This window comes from Lytechinus pictus, chromosome 12, assembly GCF_037042905.1.
Source record: "Lytechinus pictus isolate F3 Inbred chromosome 12, Lp3.0, whole genome shotgun sequence".
Lineage (NCBI taxonomy): Eukaryota > Metazoa > Echinodermata > Echinoidea > Temnopleuroida > Toxopneustidae > Lytechinus > Lytechinus pictus.
In genome coordinates this window covers 30,394,389-30,413,741 of record NC_087256.1, presented here as the reverse complement: position 1 = coordinate 30,413,741, position 19,353 = coordinate 30,394,389, and the positions used below count along the sequence as shown (strand labels likewise).

The 19,353-nt window shown below is 36.7% G+C and overlaps 1 protein-coding gene across 1 annotated transcript in view; it reads left to right on the top strand.

The window, feature by feature from the left end:
* The window catches only part of LOC129272776 (exportin-7-like), a 53,897-nt gene continuing 34,544 nt past the window's right edge, over positions 1 to 19,353 (top strand). Inside the window, exons 1-12 of the mRNA XM_054909878.2 lie at positions 1 to 100; positions 6,453 to 6,596; positions 7,378 to 7,471; positions 8,466 to 8,536; positions 9,011 to 9,106; positions 10,085 to 10,150; positions 10,699 to 10,842; positions 12,207 to 12,333; positions 13,415 to 13,488; positions 14,505 to 14,624; positions 15,513 to 15,659; positions 18,792 to 19,028. Coding sequence (XP_054765853.2) covers positions 83 to 100; positions 6,453 to 6,596; positions 7,378 to 7,471; positions 8,466 to 8,536; positions 9,011 to 9,106; positions 10,085 to 10,150; positions 10,699 to 10,842; positions 12,207 to 12,333; positions 13,415 to 13,488; positions 14,505 to 14,624; positions 15,513 to 15,659; positions 18,792 to 19,028 — 1,338 coding nt within the window. The 5' untranslated portion in view covers positions 1 to 82. The remainder of the gene's footprint in view (positions 101 to 6,452; positions 6,597 to 7,377; positions 7,472 to 8,465; positions 8,537 to 9,010; positions 9,107 to 10,084; positions 10,151 to 10,698; positions 10,843 to 12,206; positions 12,334 to 13,414; positions 13,489 to 14,504; positions 14,625 to 15,512; positions 15,660 to 18,791; positions 19,029 to 19,353) is intronic.

The following is a 19,353-nucleotide window of genomic DNA, read 5'->3' as shown; positions in this document are numbered from 1 at the left end:
ATCAACGTCCCGATTCGATTTCATAAACGCAAGAGGGCGCTATTCGACAAGCGCGAAAAATTAGGGAAAATCTAAGCACAACATGGCGAACGTCGAACAGGTAGGCTCCACAAATTGATAAATATTCAACGTTTGTTTTAGTAGTTTCCAAGGAGAAGAATAAATTTGATCTTAATTTAAATGTGATAAGATATTTGAATTTTGTAAATAAGTGTTTCTGATGTGTTAGAATTACCTGAAATCCATAAAAACATTAATATTAGACATCGCCCGCTTCGAAAAATTGTGAAAATTGAAATGACGTGTGTGTTTTGAATGCGAGTGTAACTGTAAGACTGTGCTGAGAGATTGGGTGATTTCAAGTTCGGTGTTGACTGTTGGTGTTGAGAGCGTAAAAAGGCCCCTGAACCGAGCTGGGTTCAGAGGAATGATACCGATTGCGTTATCGATAGCACATGACGTCACGCCTCTGCGCTGCGCTGCTAAATCATCTCAACTTCACGTGAGAAGTCTCGACGACGAAAATGAAATCGGAGAGAAATGCATTAAATTCTCATCGTACAGAATACCAATGTTTTACTTAATTCAAGAATTCGAAAGAGTGAACATTATTCTTCATCAAAATATATACAGCTCAAATGATTTGTACTCATCTTAACTGTAAAAGCTAATTTTACGGGGATGTCTCATCGTGTTCGCCGCCTGTTCACGAGCTTGAGATTGCCAAAAACTGAAAACCAACAGTAACACCGAACTTGAAATCATGATTTTCCCAATCTCTGGGGGTTGGTGTTGGTGAATGGGGAAATCGCATGTAGATCGTCAACACCAGCCGCAGTGCTGGGTTCAGCAGACGACATTCAACACAAACTGCCGGAAATACGTCATATTTTCCGAGGTCAATCCCAACACCAGCCTGATTTCAAGTACGGTTTTGTGGCTGGTGTTGGTGTTGTCACAACACCAACACCAGATTTCAACACCGTACTTGAAATCACCCATTGTGATGTGATGATAGTATGATGGGTGACCATAATTTGCGCACATTTTAAAAATTATCATGAAGTTGATTTTCAATCAAAAATTTCTCACAGGTCACACAAAATTAATCAAAATAAATACCAGACGGAAGGCAAGATCCCAAAGTCAAATTCGTCTGAAGTAGGTCAAGCCAGGCCCAGCCCCAGGGTTTCGCTGGTAATTGGTATCGCGATCTCAAAATTCCATGGCGATCGACTAGTGCGTGCTCGGCTGAAAAAGTGTCATAAAAAGTGTGACCTTATTTGCGCACGATCGTTTTGCAAGGCTTTAGAAAAGAAATCAAGCAGAAAAGGTAAGATAATTATATCAGACGGATGGTAAAATGCCCTAAATTCGGTTAGTATCACATTTTACTTATTTGGAGACCTCTGCTTGCAAACTGGCGATTTTTTTATGCTTGTCAAGAAGATCAGATTTTCTCTGAGCGGACGCAAAAGTTAACAAAATTTGCCGATGTTTTGCCAATATTTTCACAAATAGAGACCTTTCCTTCAAGAAAATTACCATACCGAGTAATTTTAAGTTGCTCTTTCTGTTGGTGACATCAGTATTTCAAGATATTAATTAGATATTGAGATATTCGACCGTGCGCAAAATTAGGTAATGCGCGAATTAAGGCAAGGCTCGACATTAGCGGTGGCCCGGTGGCCCGGGGCCACCAGAAATTCACCATAGGCAACCATTATTGATAAAATGTTCAGTTTTGGTGGCCCGAATCGGGCAACCAATAATTTTCAAAGTAGCGCAATTTTTCTCTCGATTTTGCACGCATTTATCAACTTTCTACAGCTCAAATTGCAACCCAGTTCGTCATGCGCCCTTTTTGTTGATCTACACACAAAGTTTGCATATTAGGCCTACAGCTATAGCATACAGTAGCTATTATCCAGCCAGCCGCGCCGGCCGGCTGGCGTGAGCTTTGCATGAAGCCACTGCATACAGTTGTGCTCTAGATGGAGCTGCGACAAAAAATGTTGCTGATAAGAAATCTTCCACAGAACTTTGAAAATCTGAGTCAAAGTCACATTTTACACCTATGAAATGACATTCTACAGTCTACATTACGAAAATTTGGTGTACCCTGATTATTTGCAAGCATTAAGAAGAGGAATTATTACCTCTCCTTTGACTACAAAATACCGATTTCCAAATGAATTAATACACATAAAAACACATAGGCAAGTACATCACAGTCCCACGTGTGCATTTGTATGTATGTTGATACTTGGTTTCTTTCGAAGCTGTGTCTTTTCTAGCCAAAAATAAACAGACAGTTTCTTTCTTTCTTGTTTATAAATGACTTCTTAAACCACTCTTGAGAAAGTAAATACTTTGGGAAGGCATTTCATTGATATGAAATGTGAATTTTTCCAACATTTTGGCAAATATAGGGAAGGACTTTTCTCACACTTTTTTTCCAGATATAACTTTTGCCGTTTTCCTTCTTCTTTTTTTTTCTTTCATTTTTTTTTACAGTGGTTAAACCATTTATACCCCTTCCCATTGAATATGCCTGATTAAAAAATATGTTTCTACTGAAAAAAAATAATACAAACTAAAGGATATAAAAATAGAAATGTGCCATTCCCAGAAGGTAAGTGAAAATTATTTGCTTGGCTTTTAATTATATTCCAGTCAGAATAGACTGTTGCCACAGCTGTTAAAAAATATTTTTAATGGCTTCTTAATTATCCCCTTTTCCCCATGTTTATATTAATTTTGTTTTATTCATTTTTCTTTCACTTTTTTTTTCTCTCTAAATTTGTTCTTTTCTTTTTTCCCTGTTCTTTGTTTTTTCTTTCTTCGTTTTCTTTCTTTTTTTTATTTCACTTATTTCTTTTATTATTTTTGTTTTCTTTTTGTAATATACTTTTTGATAATTATTTTTATTTGTTTCCCCCTTTTATGCATTGTTCTAATTTTGCAGCATATTTTTCTGTGATTTTCTCCTGCTATAATATGCTGCAAAAGAGAAAACAGAAATAAACTGGATTTGGGGCCTGCATAATCTAGGTTTTAGGATTCAAAGAGGAAGAAATGAAAAACCATTGTTTTGTACATCTATCTGAATTTGCTATGCACTATTTATTTACTTTACCAATTTGAGTGTGTGTCTATACGGAGATAAACAAAAAGTCCACACAACCTGCGAACAATAAAATTCATTTATTCTCTTTCAATCATTTCATTTTTACAACGATAGAAACAATTTATATTTTACCACAAGCCAATTAGCAAAGTAAAATAACAGCAAACATGGTTTACATACAACTTATGATAAAGTGAAAGTAACTTAGTGGTAGTGGCTGCAGAATTAATATTTCAGAAGTTTGTTTTATTCATTTTTGATTAATGTGTTTCTTTATATTTTTCGGGCCACCAAACTTTAATAACGGGCCACCAAAAAAAAACATTTGAAGGTTTTGGTGGCCCGAACGGGCCACCACCAAAAAAAGTTAATGTGGAGCCTTGATTAAGGTCACACTACCATATACTTTTAATGACTTTCAAGCATAGAATATCTTAGAAAGACAAGTAGTGAACCACAATAAAGGTTACACTATTCAATCAACAAACACTGAACAATTAAAACAATCTTTTTTTGTGAGTACCCCTCTGGCTTGGAACCATCTCCCACCTGACACAGTGAACAGCACATCACTAGAGGTGTTCAAGTCAAAGATCGAAAAGAGCTACCTACGATACGACTAAATATCACCGTGCCCTCTCTCACCCGCTGCATTCATACCAATTGGTTCAGCATTGTACACATCCAGATCCAGATCCATATACTGATCCAGATCCATATACTGATGTGACTGTCAACTTTGTTTCTTCCATCTGATCTGCAAACAAGACACTGCCCATTTTGTGCTTGCACTGAGCTGACTGCTGCACTGCAGATCTGATTGCTGGCGAATAGCTTCTCTTTAGTTCAATTTAGGAATCTTTTTAATATCGAGATAAGGGTCTAGTTACAGACGAGGCTGATGTCGTGATGACGTAAAACTGTAACTTTGATTTAAATGGCAATGCAGCCATGGCCATATCATGCATGACATACCTGCAGGCTGCACTGATCGTACACAGAATTTCAGAAGTGCACTGACTCGGCTGCGTTCTCGAGTCAAGCTTCTCCGAGGGTTGGGATATTGCCGAAGTATGCGTGCATTTATTGTGCATCAGAAAATAATTTCAAGAGGTACGCTTAAAACATTTGACATAGGGAAATTGAATAGGGCCTAGAAAGATTATTAAAAAGGACCAAAAAACGAGGGAAAACACATTTTCAAAGTCTTTATTTTCTAAAAATAACCAAATCTGGGCAAAATAGCTGATATTGTGAATTTTCCAGCTACATGTAAGGGTGCGATACCAATTTTTTACTGACCAAAATATTTCACATGTGAAGAGGGGTGTGATAGGAAGCTGACATAAAAAGGAAAACTGATTCAGCAAAGATAAATTTCATCTTTATATTTTTTTGTAGGTATCGTAGATGTAGTCTATCTATTTTTGTTCATATGATGGAAATGTGATAAATTGTAAGAATTTTATTGCATTTATTATGATTTAATTTATGAAAAGTTTTCAGTAAATGGATCCATATCCATTGTCATACATAAAGGCTCCACCCCTGTTATTTTGATATCAATTATTACAAATTTTTCATGATGTAGATATGAATATGTTGCAAAGGCTCAAGGTCTTTAGATGTTGAAAATGTCACAGAGAAGTGAGAACTTTGGTTTTCTTTTTCTGAGAAGCCCTATTTATAGGGCTGTAAGTCTCAGAATTGTGTTGTTGAACAGTTGACGATTTTCATTGAAGAACGAAAAAGAATGAATTGAAAAAAAATGCAGATTTTTACTCTCTTGTGTGTGAAACATTCACTAAAATCTCAGATTTATCTCTTAAAGCGACTTTACATTGACAAATCATGGGGAAATCGAGGCTAATCTAAAAAAACAGAGAAGGGATTCAAGTCTTTCACTCGGCTGCTTGCCTGGGGTGTTACGTAATAGACGCCAGCTTGTCTGGGAGGTCTAATCTTAGGAGAGCAATAGTTAGTAGACTAACCAACCAGAAGTAAACTGCATGTTTTCACTTTGAAACATGTAACTCCACAGAGGTTATTTATTTTGCTTTAGCAATCAAGAGACCTGCTTTGAGTCTAGGAATTGGGATTGTTGGAAGCTAGAACTGCGACGACCCGAAGTAAATAACCATCGGTCAAATTCGTGTGCTGTCCGAATTTTATCGCATTAATCCGACGGGCGCTCATGACGAAGGGATTATATTATGCAAGTCAATTGGCCTTTTGCAAATTTCGTATTGATTCAATTTCCCCATGATTTGTCAGTTGCCATGCCCTTTAATGAATATATTGTTTAACTAGACCTGTGAACTATTACGTTTTTGCAGCAATTATGTTTTTGTTGTTTTTTCAAAAGGATTCTCCTTTAAAGTAGCATTTATATGTAAGTGACAAGTCGAGGGGGGGGGGAGGAATATTTCGGAAGTCACTTGGCTTGGGTTCCATACAAGGATAAACATGCTACTGTAGCTGACATTATTCATATCGGCAAGAGTTCCATATGCACCCCCCCCCCCCCCCCCCACTAAAATTGAAATGAAAACATGGAGAAGGTTCAGAATAATATATTTAGCCCTAATATAGAACATATATGATGGAGTGGAAATACATACCAAAATATGGCTTTATTCCATCAAATTTTGAGCAGGAACTAGTGCGTGTAATTGTCCATAGACATCAGTTTATTTAGTCAGTAAAGGGTCTGTGAGTCTAGACAGCCGATAGTTCGGGAACTAGTGCGTGTAATTGTCCATAGAAATCAGTTTATTTAGTCAGTAAAGGGTCTGAGTCTAGACTAGTCGAACTATCGGCTGATAATTAAAATACCCCTTCGGGTGTCAGCGCTTCTCGCTAGCATAGCACGAAGAGGTCTTGACTGTAGATAAAGAGAGGTGAGTTCGAGTCCCAACTGAGGTAAGCAAGAGTAAAAAATAATAGAAAAATGTGAAATGAACGAACAAGAAGTCTCAACAATCTTTTGTTATTTTTTTATGGGGGGTGCATATGGAACTCTTTCCTTTATATCCAAATCTTTTAAAGCTTTCACAATGAGGAATCAAGATCATGCTTGGAGCGTATTATGTAATGGGTTTGGGTTACAACACTGGTTAAATTTGTACTGTCTGAATTTTTTTTACATTTTTTTTTACACTACTCCAACTTGCTCGATTGATGAATAGCCTATATTGTAATGAGCAAGTCAAACTCAAGCCATTTGCAAATTCCATGAGACTCGAATTCCCTGTGATATGTCACTTTACTGTCCCGTTAATCACTATCAACCATTTTCCTTTTTTTCCTATTTTTTCACCAGGAGCTTGTGCAGCTGGAGCTGCTATGCAAGCAACTTTACGAGAGCCCTGACACCGAGCAACGTTCACAGGCCGAAAAGGCTCTAGTTAGTTTCACCAACTCTCCAGATCTCAACAAATGCCAGCTACTGCTTGAAAGGGGGAATGTGAGTACAGCCAAGCCAGCTTCATGTATTATCCAAAACCTTAAAGATAAATGCCAGTTGTGGTAATGATTTCAAAATGAGTTTGTACTGTAGCCAACAAAATGACCATCGAAGTGTCTTTATGTATCAATAGAAAAAGAAAATGTGGCAAATGATTCTAGAAAAATATGTGTAATTGCTTTAAACTTGTAAAGTAAGAAAAACTACATCTTGCAAGTTAAATACTTGAGGTATTTGTATGCTTAATTTTGTGGACATACATGTAGTTATTTCACAAAATTGCCCGATTCTGCCTGGGTCATGTTGAAATCTCCTTGAAGAGGTGTGTGTTGAAACCTTTCTAGACAAATACCTGAAACTGAAAGAAGTTTTAGGGACACATTAAATTGCTTAGTATTATGTTGAGCAGCAATGCATACAATCTGGAAAATAGTTAAAAATATATATAATCCTGAAGGCTGGGGTTAAATACTTGACTTATTTTTTGTACTTAATTTTGGTGCTCTAATTGCTTGACATGTAATCTGCCCTATTCTGCCTGAATCATGTTGGAAACTTAGAAGATGTTTTTGTTGAAATCTTTTGAGGCACGATGATACACAAAATAATTAGCACCAAAAACTGAATGAAGTTTTAGGAATCTAGTAACGTCCAAATTTGATCTCTTTCAGACTATACATTATGCACAATAAGGAATTCAGGGGTTTGTGCCTGCCTACAGACTACAATCATGTGCTTTATCATCAAAACAGTTCATATCAATTTTTTTCTCTTTATACAGTCTGCCTATGCCCAGTTACTTGCATCATCATCACTCCTTAAACTGGTCTCTAAAACCACTGCAGTCATTCCCCTTGAACAAAGAATAGACATCAGTAAGTACATCTTTTATTCAAATAATGCACAGATATGAGTGCATTGGTTGGTTTTATGAGCATAAGGTAACTATGGAATTGTTAAACCCACGGGCGCAGCAGAGTTCGTTTAGACTAGTTTCCATGGTTCTCCGCATGCTCACTAATTCTACCGATGCATAAACAAACCTGTGTATCATTTGTTTTATAGAATGGTGGAATTTTTTGGCGAAAAATCTTCTTTTTTTTTACAACCATCCGTAAGTAATTACCAACACATGGCTAGCCATGTATCCGGTAAATTTGCCATGCATAAGTAATTACCGGACGCTCAGCAAATTTACCAGATGCATAGCTGTCCATGTGTCGGTAATTACTTATGCATGGTTGCCATTCTATAATGTTTTTTTATTTTAAACATTTGATCTACATGTCTGATTTTTTAAATTATGGTAAAGTTTTTGTCACATCATTCTGTGCAACCCTTGCGGGTGATTGCCCACCACTTCACCAGCCACAAAGTTTTGAGCATGTTCAAAAATTTTCTGCGTGCAAATCAGACTTGCGTGCACTTCTGCGGGCAACCTTATGTGAGATACATGCGAGATATTGTCAATGTGGGCAACCTGCGGGTGGCTTGCTGGTAGCAAAATTAGTTACCCGCAAGTCACACGCAACGATGTGACAGGGCCTTTATAGCAAGACTGACATCTGAGATTGCAACTATAATAAAAGATGAAGATCATTGTGATGATGATGATAATAGGCGGTGATCATGGTGAAGATTTGTGGAAAAGCCCCCCCCAAAAAAAAAAAAAAAAAAGAATTACATAAGCACATTACATGAGAGAGAAATTTCCATTTTGAATATATATTTGAATTAATTATAGTTCAATTTTCCTTCAATTAATAGACCTTACTTTGTGCCTGGATAATCAATGACATTTCTGTTAATACACTTATCTAAAAACATTATTTGCATAATTTTGTTTTTGTTTATCATTTTTTTTTGCAGAAAACTATGTGTTGAACTATCTTGCCAGTAGACCTAAACTGCCCAATTTTGTTTCCCAGGCACTCATTCAGGTAAGATACAAAGTTTTATTGGTGATGGCTACATACATGTACTGTACTTACAGATTTTAATCTGTGTTGCTAAACGCATACCTGCAATCGTTATTTTATGTTTAATCTTTTATTTTCATTATTCATTATTGATACCCTCTTAATACAGTTTCTTCCTCTCAGGCCATGATGATGCTTTCTTCCTTTAACCATTCTCTTATCGAGTGTAAATTGAGTAAGATAAATATATTCCAGAGGGATATTTCACAAAGATAAAAGTCCGACAAAAAATTTCCAGTTGCATGTGGTATAAAACACATCACCACATTGGCTGATCATGCTATGTAATCATCATTGAGATCATATAATAAACATATATAATATATGAGCATTGGCACTTACAGCATTACTGCTAGTCAACCCTAACTATTTGTGAAACACCCCCCTTATCAGTGTGCATCCCTTGACATTAATATATATTTTCTCATCTTGCAGTTACTCGTGCGGATCACAAAGCTAGGATGGTTCGACAGCAGGAAAGATGACTATGTCTTCAGGAACGTCATGTCGGATGTCTCCAAATTTCTCCAAGTAAGCAACAAAATATATAGATACACAAATATTACAGAAGTTGAAATGTTTGTTAAAGTTACATTTTACAAAATGCGAATATCATGGGGTTAGGGTGGAGGTTCAAGAGGAGTATTGGTCTTGTAATTCTAGGAAATTGTACATCTAGATCAACCTTGATCTTTAGACCAGTCTCGAGATTACAATCGGTGATCTTGGAGGTGTTAGCCTTGGTCTTATATATCTGGTCTTGATCATGGAGGGTCTGATTTCAAATCTTGATCAATAGCCTCTCATGAAGCATGGTATTAATTGAAAATTCCTGATAACTTTGTGCCTTCATCCAACCACATATTCCAATTTCAAAAGCTAATGACACCAATGAAAACAAGATACTGAACAGGACCGTGATTATTTGACAGCACAAATCCAGTTTCCAATCATCAAATCTGTGCAATTGGTTTGGTAGCTTGCAGTTTCATACAAGTTGTACATCACAAAAAAGAAAAATATGTTCTGGGCCTCTCTGCTTACAAAGAGTTACGATTGATCCAATCAATCGTATCTTTATGGAAATCCATCAGTGTCATAATTTTGTCTACAGGAAATTTTAACAATGTCCTTTGTAAACAAAGAGAAGCACAGTGAATTTTCAAGAAAACAACGAATGCATGAATATACATCATAGTTAGAAGATATATTGAACAACATGCATAATAGATGTTGACATCGCTGGCTGTCCATAGTTGTGATTAAATCGGATTAATCGCAACTCTTTGTAAGACAGGGGCCCTGTGCCACATTGCATAAAAGCTACTATTATATTAACTCTGCCATTCAATGATAACTGATATCCTTGATTATGAGTGGCTGTTGATCATTATTACCATCGTAGTTACCATTGGATTGGCAAGTTACTATTAAACTTTAATGTAAAGTTTCCCTGATTGAACAATTATGATTGATTCATTGTTTTCTTTTTCATTTTGTGTATTTCAGGGTTCCATGGAACATTTTGTCATTGGAGTACAACTCATGTCACAACTTGTTAGTGAAATCAATCAGGTGGGTTGTATTAAATCCCTTTTGTGATGACCGTCTCAAATTTTTAGCTTTGATATCTCTAGTTCGTGAAAACCCCACCTTTTAAGCAACTTATTATGTCCAGATTGTTTCATTCTACAATAAATTTTACAGACATTGTAAGTGTTTTGGTACATATTAAAAAGTGTAGTTTATATAGAGCATTTTATCAGTCCATTAATAAACATGCATTTTGGTTTGCAGTGCAATATTGTACTGTATCGCATGGTCTCAAATAATGATCATTAAAGTTAATGATCATTTTGGATGGTTTCTCTTCATGAATATTCCATTTGTTAGGGTTAATATTGTGCTCAGTTATGATTTGTGCTACATTGCCCCTAACCAGTGGGATATTTCTGGTATCCCATTATGAGCCTTTTTTTTCACATTTCCTCATTTAACGTATGATGTCAATCATGTCATACTTGATGAACAGTGACTATTCTATTGTAATACCGAGACAAGAAATGTATTCTGTCATAGGATATGTAATTCATATATATCACTATTCGTGTTCTTGCCTACAGCCCGACAACATTCGTCCCCTTACGAAGCATAGAAAGATAGCTTCATCCTTTCGAGACACCATGTTATTTGAGATCTTCAACATGGCATGTAATCTACTCAAACAAGCTTCCAAAGGTGGTATCAACATGCAGGATGACAGCAAGGTATGTACAAAAGCCTATTTAATGGGGAATCCAACCCAAATAATAAATTGCTTGAGAGGAAAATGAAAACTCAGACAAGTAGATACAGTACGTGAAAGTTTGAACAATATCGCACAAACAAAAAGTTGTACATTTTTAAAATTTCTAACAATTGGTAATATTGTTTTTCACTGTACCTATGGAGACAATTGGCCGCATTTGTGATGTCCAGTACATGAAATTTTGTTCAATAGTTTTACTTCAAATTATATTTTTCCTTCATGAGGACATAAAACAATACACTACTTTGGTTATAATATGATTACAGCCCCAGGGGAATCAGTACTAAAGTGAAAACCACAATCTCTGGTAACCAAGTACATGACCTCTGGGAAAGTTGTCCCTACCACTGGTCTTAGTTTACTTACCCAATCGCCAATTTGAAAAATTACATACTGTATAGTCTTTTAATGGGGATCTCAATTTTTAAACAGCCATAAGTGTTTTATTGCTTGTCCAATTTCTTTCAATTTTTCACCATTCTGCTTTACTTATTTTTTTTCCTCTCCCTCACAATTTTTGATGACCAAAGCGAGATTCCCCTTTAACATAAAAAAGAATTATTTTGCACCGTTTTAATAACCCTTTCACTTACGAGACTGCAAGCTTCATTGGACCTTCTTTGTTGAGAGCATAGTTGCTGACGCAGCACGACAATGTGATAGAACGGGATGGTATGTTCAGAACAACAGTCGTGGGTTCATACCCTCTTTAGTCATTTTAAGTACATGTGGACATGGAATTGAGAGCGAAGTTGGCTCAGTCGGTAAAGCGTGTGCCCGTCGAACCAAAGATCGTGGGTTTGAGTCCACCCCGGGCGGATGACTGAAGCCAGTGCGTTGTGTGTAAACGTCCCTCCCCTGTTTCATAGATGCAGGCTATGTTACAGTGGAAAACACTCCGTCCCTTGGATAGGACGTTAAATGGTGGCCCGGTGTAGAGGAAAATCACCACCTTTGCACGTTAAGAACCCACTGCACTATTCGAATAAGAGTAGGGGGAAACCCCGGTGTAGTGGTCCACCTGCATTCCCCCAGTTATCGGGAGTAGAGACCTGCGGGTCACAGTTCTGTGTGTGCGTCCTTCTAGGCGACCCAGATTGGCTGGCTCCTCCAATGCGCCTTTGAATGTCTTTGACAGATATATGGCGCTATACAAATGCTGTGCATCATCATCATCATCAACCCCATTGTACATTCTCAAAACCAAGCTCACCCCCGACAAAAAAGTTACCGGTAATTTGAATAAATAGATCAATTTTTTTTATTTTTTTTTTTTGTCTGTGATCAAACCCATTTTTTTTCTTCTCTTTTCTGCACCAACAGCAAGCTGTGATCAACCAGCTCTTGCAGCTCTCAAGGAACTGCTTGACCTTTGACTTCATAGGTACATTGACCGATGAATCGTCAGATGACTTGGGCACTGTCCAGATACCTACAGGATGGCGGTCAGGTAAGGGCAAGCAGTGTACAAATATCGAATAGGCATGAGTGCAAGATTTCGCATGAGGTGAAAGAAAGATGCTCTATAGAGTGTCTCTTTCTTTCACCGAATTCGAAATCTCGCACCATTGCACGAATAAGAATATTCGCCATTTGTGTTGTACAACACAGAGCTTAGCGAAAATATGAAGAAAAGAACCAGAGTTTTTCCCTGCAGTAATCTATGAAAAGGGTGCAAAAATATTGAAAGCAAAAGCAAAATCCCACAAGCGCACATGACCTCGGGCAGCATTGCGCATTAAGCCAGCAGGCTATACACATACTTCACTATCATTTTTTACTGAGCACAATGAATTGAATCGTATTGTGACGTCACCTCCTAAAGCCGTGCAGCGGTACATTTTGGATGGTACGTCGTGTGTGCAACGGTACAAATGTTTGACATTCAACCTCCCAATTTGCTCGCGTACAACAAGCCAAGTAGGCGTTGTACAATCAAAGACAACAGACAAGTTGAAACTTCCTCTCAAACAGCATGCGAGCGTTTCATGACAGTTTTTTCAGTGATTTTCACAGCCTAGTCTGTTCTCAGCCAATAAGATGCAAGGATTTTCAGTAGCTTATAACTTCTGTCGATAAAATCTCTAACGTAACTTTTCCTGAAATGCTCCCCATATTTTAGGGCAATATCATAAAAAAAAAACCTTTTTGTGTGTCCATCTGACCTCCATTTTCTCCAATCTTTCTTCACTTTGTGAACCAATTCAGCACTGATTAGTTGAAAGTTTTGTTATGATTCTTATATGCACAATCTCACAATTAATTTTTACAACTTATTTTTGGTTTTGGGGGTGTCTGGTCACATTTTCAAACTTAAAAAGCTTGCCAGTAGGTTGCAAAACAAATCAATTTTAGTCCAATGCTGAAGTACATACTCCTAAACTTTAGTGAATAATTTAATGTAATTATGCTTTTACATTTTGCCCATTTTCATTTTCAATTTATGTGTTCAAATTAAGTGTATTAATAAATACATCTTGCCCCTGCTAATAATGTCACTTCATTTTCTAATTCTATTCCTCTATCCATAGCCTTTCTGGATTTTAGTACAGTACATCTCTTCTTTGATCTATACAAGGCATTACCTGCATCGTTAGCACCTATAGTAAGTCTTGATAAAGTTTGCATAATTATATTAAAGGGGTACTTTGGGCTGAAAATATCTATATCTAAATAAATAAAGTAAAATTCACAGAGCAAAATGCAGAAAATTTTATCAAAATCTGATAACAAATAGCAAAGTTATTGAATTTTGAAGTTTAGCAATATTTTGTGGAATCAGTTATGCACATCATCATGTATATATACAAAAGAAGTGGGGATATGACATCAGTTTGCTCATTGAATGTTCATGAAGACATGCAGATAACTTTTTTGCCTGAATAATGCAAATCCTTACAATGCCATAACTTTGTTATTCCTTGTCCGAATTTGATCAAATTTTCGGTGTTTTGTTTGTCTGATTTTCTTTATCTGCTCAAATCATATTATTTTCAGCCTGGAGTACCCCTTTAATCAATTTGATGTAAATCTGAATTTGAATTTGTGAGAACATAGCATGCCTTGTCAGTTTCAATACCAAGTAAAAATATCAGATTTATCGTGAAATGGGGGAATTCTTTTGTTAAATAGGAAGGCGATTGTGATGATTGTGAGTTTTCAAATTCTTTTCATGATAGTTTATAGTGAAAAGGTTAGCTGGAAAGGAGTGCTCTTAAGAATTCCTAACAATGACAATATAAAAATAAGAACAAAAACAGCTTGAACGTTCATATGTTCAATGCAGTTCCATTCATGTTTTTATGTGTAGAGTGCATCAGGCTCATAGCAGAATAGAGATATTTTCTGATATCAGGATCTAACATGATATCCTACCTTGATTTTTTTTTCTCATGAAATATGAAATTAAAGAATCAATTTCTGTCAAAGTAACTCCCAAAGGAACTCGGCACTGCAACTTTCCACCACATTGACACCAAGCTGGTACATGTATTACCAAATTACATGGCTTTCCAGGAGATTATGGCTAATCTAATTGGCTAAAAACATTTGAATGCTTTTAAATGTGGAAATAGATGAATCTGATTGGCTTATGATATTTTGAATTCTTTGTGTAAATAGGCCCTCTCCTGTCTAGTACAGATAGCTTCAGTACGCCGGTCATTATTCAACAATTCAGAACGAGCAAAGTTTTTATCACAGCTAGTCACTGGGGTGAGAGGGATCCTGGAAAATCCACAAGTAAGTTGGAAGCTATTTCTGTCTGTAATTGATATTTTATTCAAGAATTACGAATCAATTGAAATTGCAAGTTTCATAAGGTATGTAGCAGAAGCTGAATATATTTCATTTCCTGTAATTATATTGTAATCTAGGAAGTTTTGTTGTATGCTCTTTCTCTTCTCAATTATAAATGTTTCCTATTTCAAGAGCCCTGGGCCCAATCTTACAAAGAGTTACAATTGATCCGATCATCCTCAACTGTATGAAATCCATCAATGTCATAATTTTTTCTACAGGAAATTTGCACAATGTCCATTGTAATTAAAGAGAAGCGCACTGAATTTTCAAGAAAACAATGAATGTACATCAGAGTTTAAAAATATTTTGAACAAACATGCATGATAGATGTTGACGTTGCTGGCTTTCCATAGTTGTGGTTGATCGGATCATTCACAACTCTTTGTAAGACGGGGGCCCTGTATTATAAAAATGTAAGATCATTCGTGACTGTAAGTCTATGTACAGAAGGTTGTAATCAATACATGCATCACCAACATTCATTATCATGTGAGGCTTGTGGGTCAACCACTATTTCCTTACACGTATAAAGTAATACAGGCTGCAAGTGAAAATTGAAAAATTGAACAGATATTTAACTGACTGATGAATCCCGAGTGCAGGGTAGAACTCCATGAGAGGTCCCTGGAGAACTAGTGTTTGAATGGAGTTTATCATCACTTTGAAATATAAACACTGTGATTAATGCATGGTGTTGAGTACACTGTGGCAAATGAGTCTCTCAGGATTACTGCAAAGTAGTGACATCACAATAAGAGCAGGTATAACAAAATGCATGAATTGTAATTATTAACATCTCTTTTTTTTTTACACTCCCGTATGTGACAGGGTCTTTCAGAATCAGCCAACTACCATGAGTTCTGCAGATTACTTGCAAGATTAAAGTCAAACTATCAGCTTGGTGAACTGGTCAAGGTGGAAGACTACACCGAAGTCATAGCCTTGATTGCAAAATTCACAGTCTCAAGTTTACAGGTAAGTACATTAGGTCCTGGGCCCCCGTTGCATAAAAGTTGCCATTATGGTAACTTTGCTATCCAATGGTAACTTGCATGGAATCCTGATTTTGATTGACTGTTGATCATTGTTTTGTGGACAGGTGTTAGAAAAGACAACATCCCATCCATATCCGGGGGTTCAGCTGGACAATAAATTATCACAGAGGGAACAAGTGGATAAAAACAGCTAACAAAGCCCACAAAACCCTTTGGCTTTCTACAGAGAAATTTATGGTTTTGTCCAAGGGATGTCAAAGTCATAGCCTATAAATCATAAGTCAGACCAGTATTAGAGTATGCCACTTGTGCATGGGATCCACATGAAGTCAAAACAAGTTAAAACTCTAGAAGGGGTTCAACGCAAGGCTGCCCCTTTTTGCTGTGGAGATTATAGCCGTGAAAGTAGCGTCAGTGGAATGTTAAAGGGGAATCCAACCCAAATAAAAACTTGTTTTTATAAGGGAAAAAAAAATCAGACAAGTTGATAGGTGAAAGTTTGAACAATATTGGACAAACAACAAGAAAGTTATGAATTTTTAAAAGTTGTAAATATTGGTAATCACTATACCCATGGAGACTTCAAATTGGCCGCATATGGGATGTCATAGTGATGTAAGGCAAGGACTACTCTTCCATGTACTCCAATACATATTATGGCTAAAATGTCATTTTTCCTAAAAGTTTTATTTCAAATTATATTTTTCTTTCATGAGGACATAAAACAATATACTACCTGGGTTATATTTAGATTACTGCCCCAGGGGAATGGGTACTTAGGAGAAAACCACAAATCCCTGATAATAAAGTACATGGCCTATGAGAAAAATGTCCTTGCCCCTTGTCATAATTTACTTACCCAGTTGCCAATTTGAAATCTACATAGTATTAGTGATCTCAATTTTAAAGCAACTATAACTTTCTTATAGCTTGTCCGATTTCTTTCAAACTTTCACCATTCTGTTTAATCTATTTTTCTCCTTCCCAACACAACATTTTATGGCTGAGGCTGGATTCCCCTTTAAAAGATCTCCAACTCGATACACTGGAAAGTAGAAGGGAAAAGAGCAGACTGACAATGATGTTTAAAATTCAGAATAATATTGTTGATATAAAAAAAGAGGAATACATAAACTTGATTTCCACAAGGGAGACGAGGAACAATAGTGGTACCCGTATAGAAGTGCCCTTTGCCTGGACAGAAACTTACAAAAATTCATTCTTTCCAAGAACAATAAGAGCTTGGAACTCATTGGATCCTAATATGAAAAATAAAATATCTGTAGAAAGTTTCAGAGCAACACTCTGACCCACACGTGAGCAGCATTCTGGCGATTTGCAGTCTACTGCCCTGCCAGTGTAAACTTCAGAAGGTTCATAGTAGTTACCATTGGATGACAAAGTTACCGTAAGAGTAACTTTTATGCAACAGGGCCCTTGTCTTGCAAAGAATTGATCCTATCAATCGCAACTTTGGAGAACCAGCACCAAGATGTCGGATGCATAGTTCCAAACAAAATGTATTCTGAATATGATGTATTCTCTTGTCCTCACCTGTCGGTGTGTTGCTCCTTGTTTCTAAATGAATGCTCTGTATAATTCCTATGTGCAGGACAATATGAATTTTATGGCTTTCCATAGTTGGGCTTGACTGGATAAATCACAACCCTTACTTTGGGCCCAGAACACAAAGCTTAGCAATGATCATAGAACTTTATTCTACGATGGATTCCACTGACTACAATGTACAATCAATCATTAAAATCAGGGGTACAATTGATTTCTAACCTTTGTGTTACAGGACCCAGGTGTGATGGATTCCTATCAAACTTTAATTGCAAATTCATATCACTTTACACAAATTTAGATCAATCGCAATTAGAATTTGAGTTGAATCTTATCTTGGGTTGTTGTTTTTTTGTGAGACAAGGGATGCAGTGGCAGTGCAGAAAAATGTTCTTGAGTCACAAATAATAAAAATAAAAGAAAAATAAACCCCTGTACTCTGCAATCAATAAAATATTGTCTTCTGCTGTTATAGAGAATTATGATTGGTCGATCCCCAAATTGTGAAAAAAGAAATTGGAAATCACCTTGTTGTAATTTCATAAAATAATCAACCTTTTTTTTATATCCACCCCTTTTCTCTATTCTTCACTTCTTGAACTGCTCAAGCCATGATAATTTGAGATTATTACAATTTTTTGTTTGAACTAAAAAAAAAAGAAAGATTTAAATCAATTTATAGAAGATTGACACATAGGAGGCAGGTCATTGATATTTTATGAAATTTCCATATCACAAAATTATATCGGTGGAGCCAGCAACTCGCTGTCCCAGCAAGAGACATTCTCCTCCCCATCCTAGGGCATTTTCAGCCATGGAGAGTAATTGAGAGTGAGGTAATGGCCTGTATTCTGAAGTCGGGTTTAACTTAAACCCAGGTTTAAAGTTGTGGTTTAAGTATGGATAGCCAATTGTTACATAAATCACTAACAGTAGAGATACCATATTTCAGCTCTTTTGGCTCTCGAGTCATTCATAATTGTCTAGGAAGTATAAAAAGATGATTGTCTTCACCATCGATGAATCAGAAAAGAGCACAGTAAACATAAGAAACATTATAATGTTGACACTTTTGGCTTCCCATAATTTTAGCACAGAGTTAGACCATGGTCTAAGGTAAACCTGACTTCAGAATACGGGCCAGTGACTTTAAATGAAACACTTCTGATCTGAGTAACGAAAAAAGCTTGGTATAAAAAAAATTCTATCTATACATAGGAAATTGTACAGCTTACAATGCTTGAGCGCTGAAAGCCAGCTCGAGCTAAAGCAGGGGTAATAATAATAACAAAGCACCTCGGAATAGAATATTTCTAGATAGGTGGCGCTATATAAATGCCTATTATTATTATTATGCTGACTTTCTCAATTTTTTGTAGTTGCAGATGTTGCCCCATACTTCCCTATCTGAAGTTGCATTTGGTATCTAAATGGTGTTGTAAGTGTTTTTATTTTCAGCAAGATTCATTCTGTTTCACCCAGATAGATGGGATGTTTTTCGTTTAAATATTATCTTACTTTCTACTTTATTTCTCTTGTATTGCAGGCGCCAGTCTGGCAATTTGCACCCAACAGTATTCACTACCTCTTAACGCTATGGCAGCGGATGGTTGCGTCCGTACCCTACGTCAAGGCCACGGAACCCCATCTCCTGGAGGTCTACACTCCAGAGGTCTCCAAGGCCTACATCACCTCAAGGTTAGATTCTGTCACCATGGTGATACGAGATGGGTTGGAAGACCCCCTGGATGATACCGGTATGGTTCAGCAGCAGTTAGAACAGGTGAGTCATTTGCTTTTCTGTTCCGGTAAAGTCTGCTACAAGGTTACGATTGTACATTGTGCCTGTAACGTGCTGAGTGTACAGTGGAAGTAAAAATATCACCTGTTGAATTCTTTGTGTAGTTAAGAAAACACATTTTCAGAGGAATAGCAACCAAGTAAGCGTAGATTTGCCAAACCTTCTGAGGGTCTCTAAGTAATTGCAGTGGTGGATCCAACTGGGTTAAGTACTATGCAATTACACAAGCCATATTGTTTGTGAACAATGATTGGCCCATCCAAAGCATTGTGTCTGGCCAGCTAGATCCGCCATTCAGTCAGTAAAA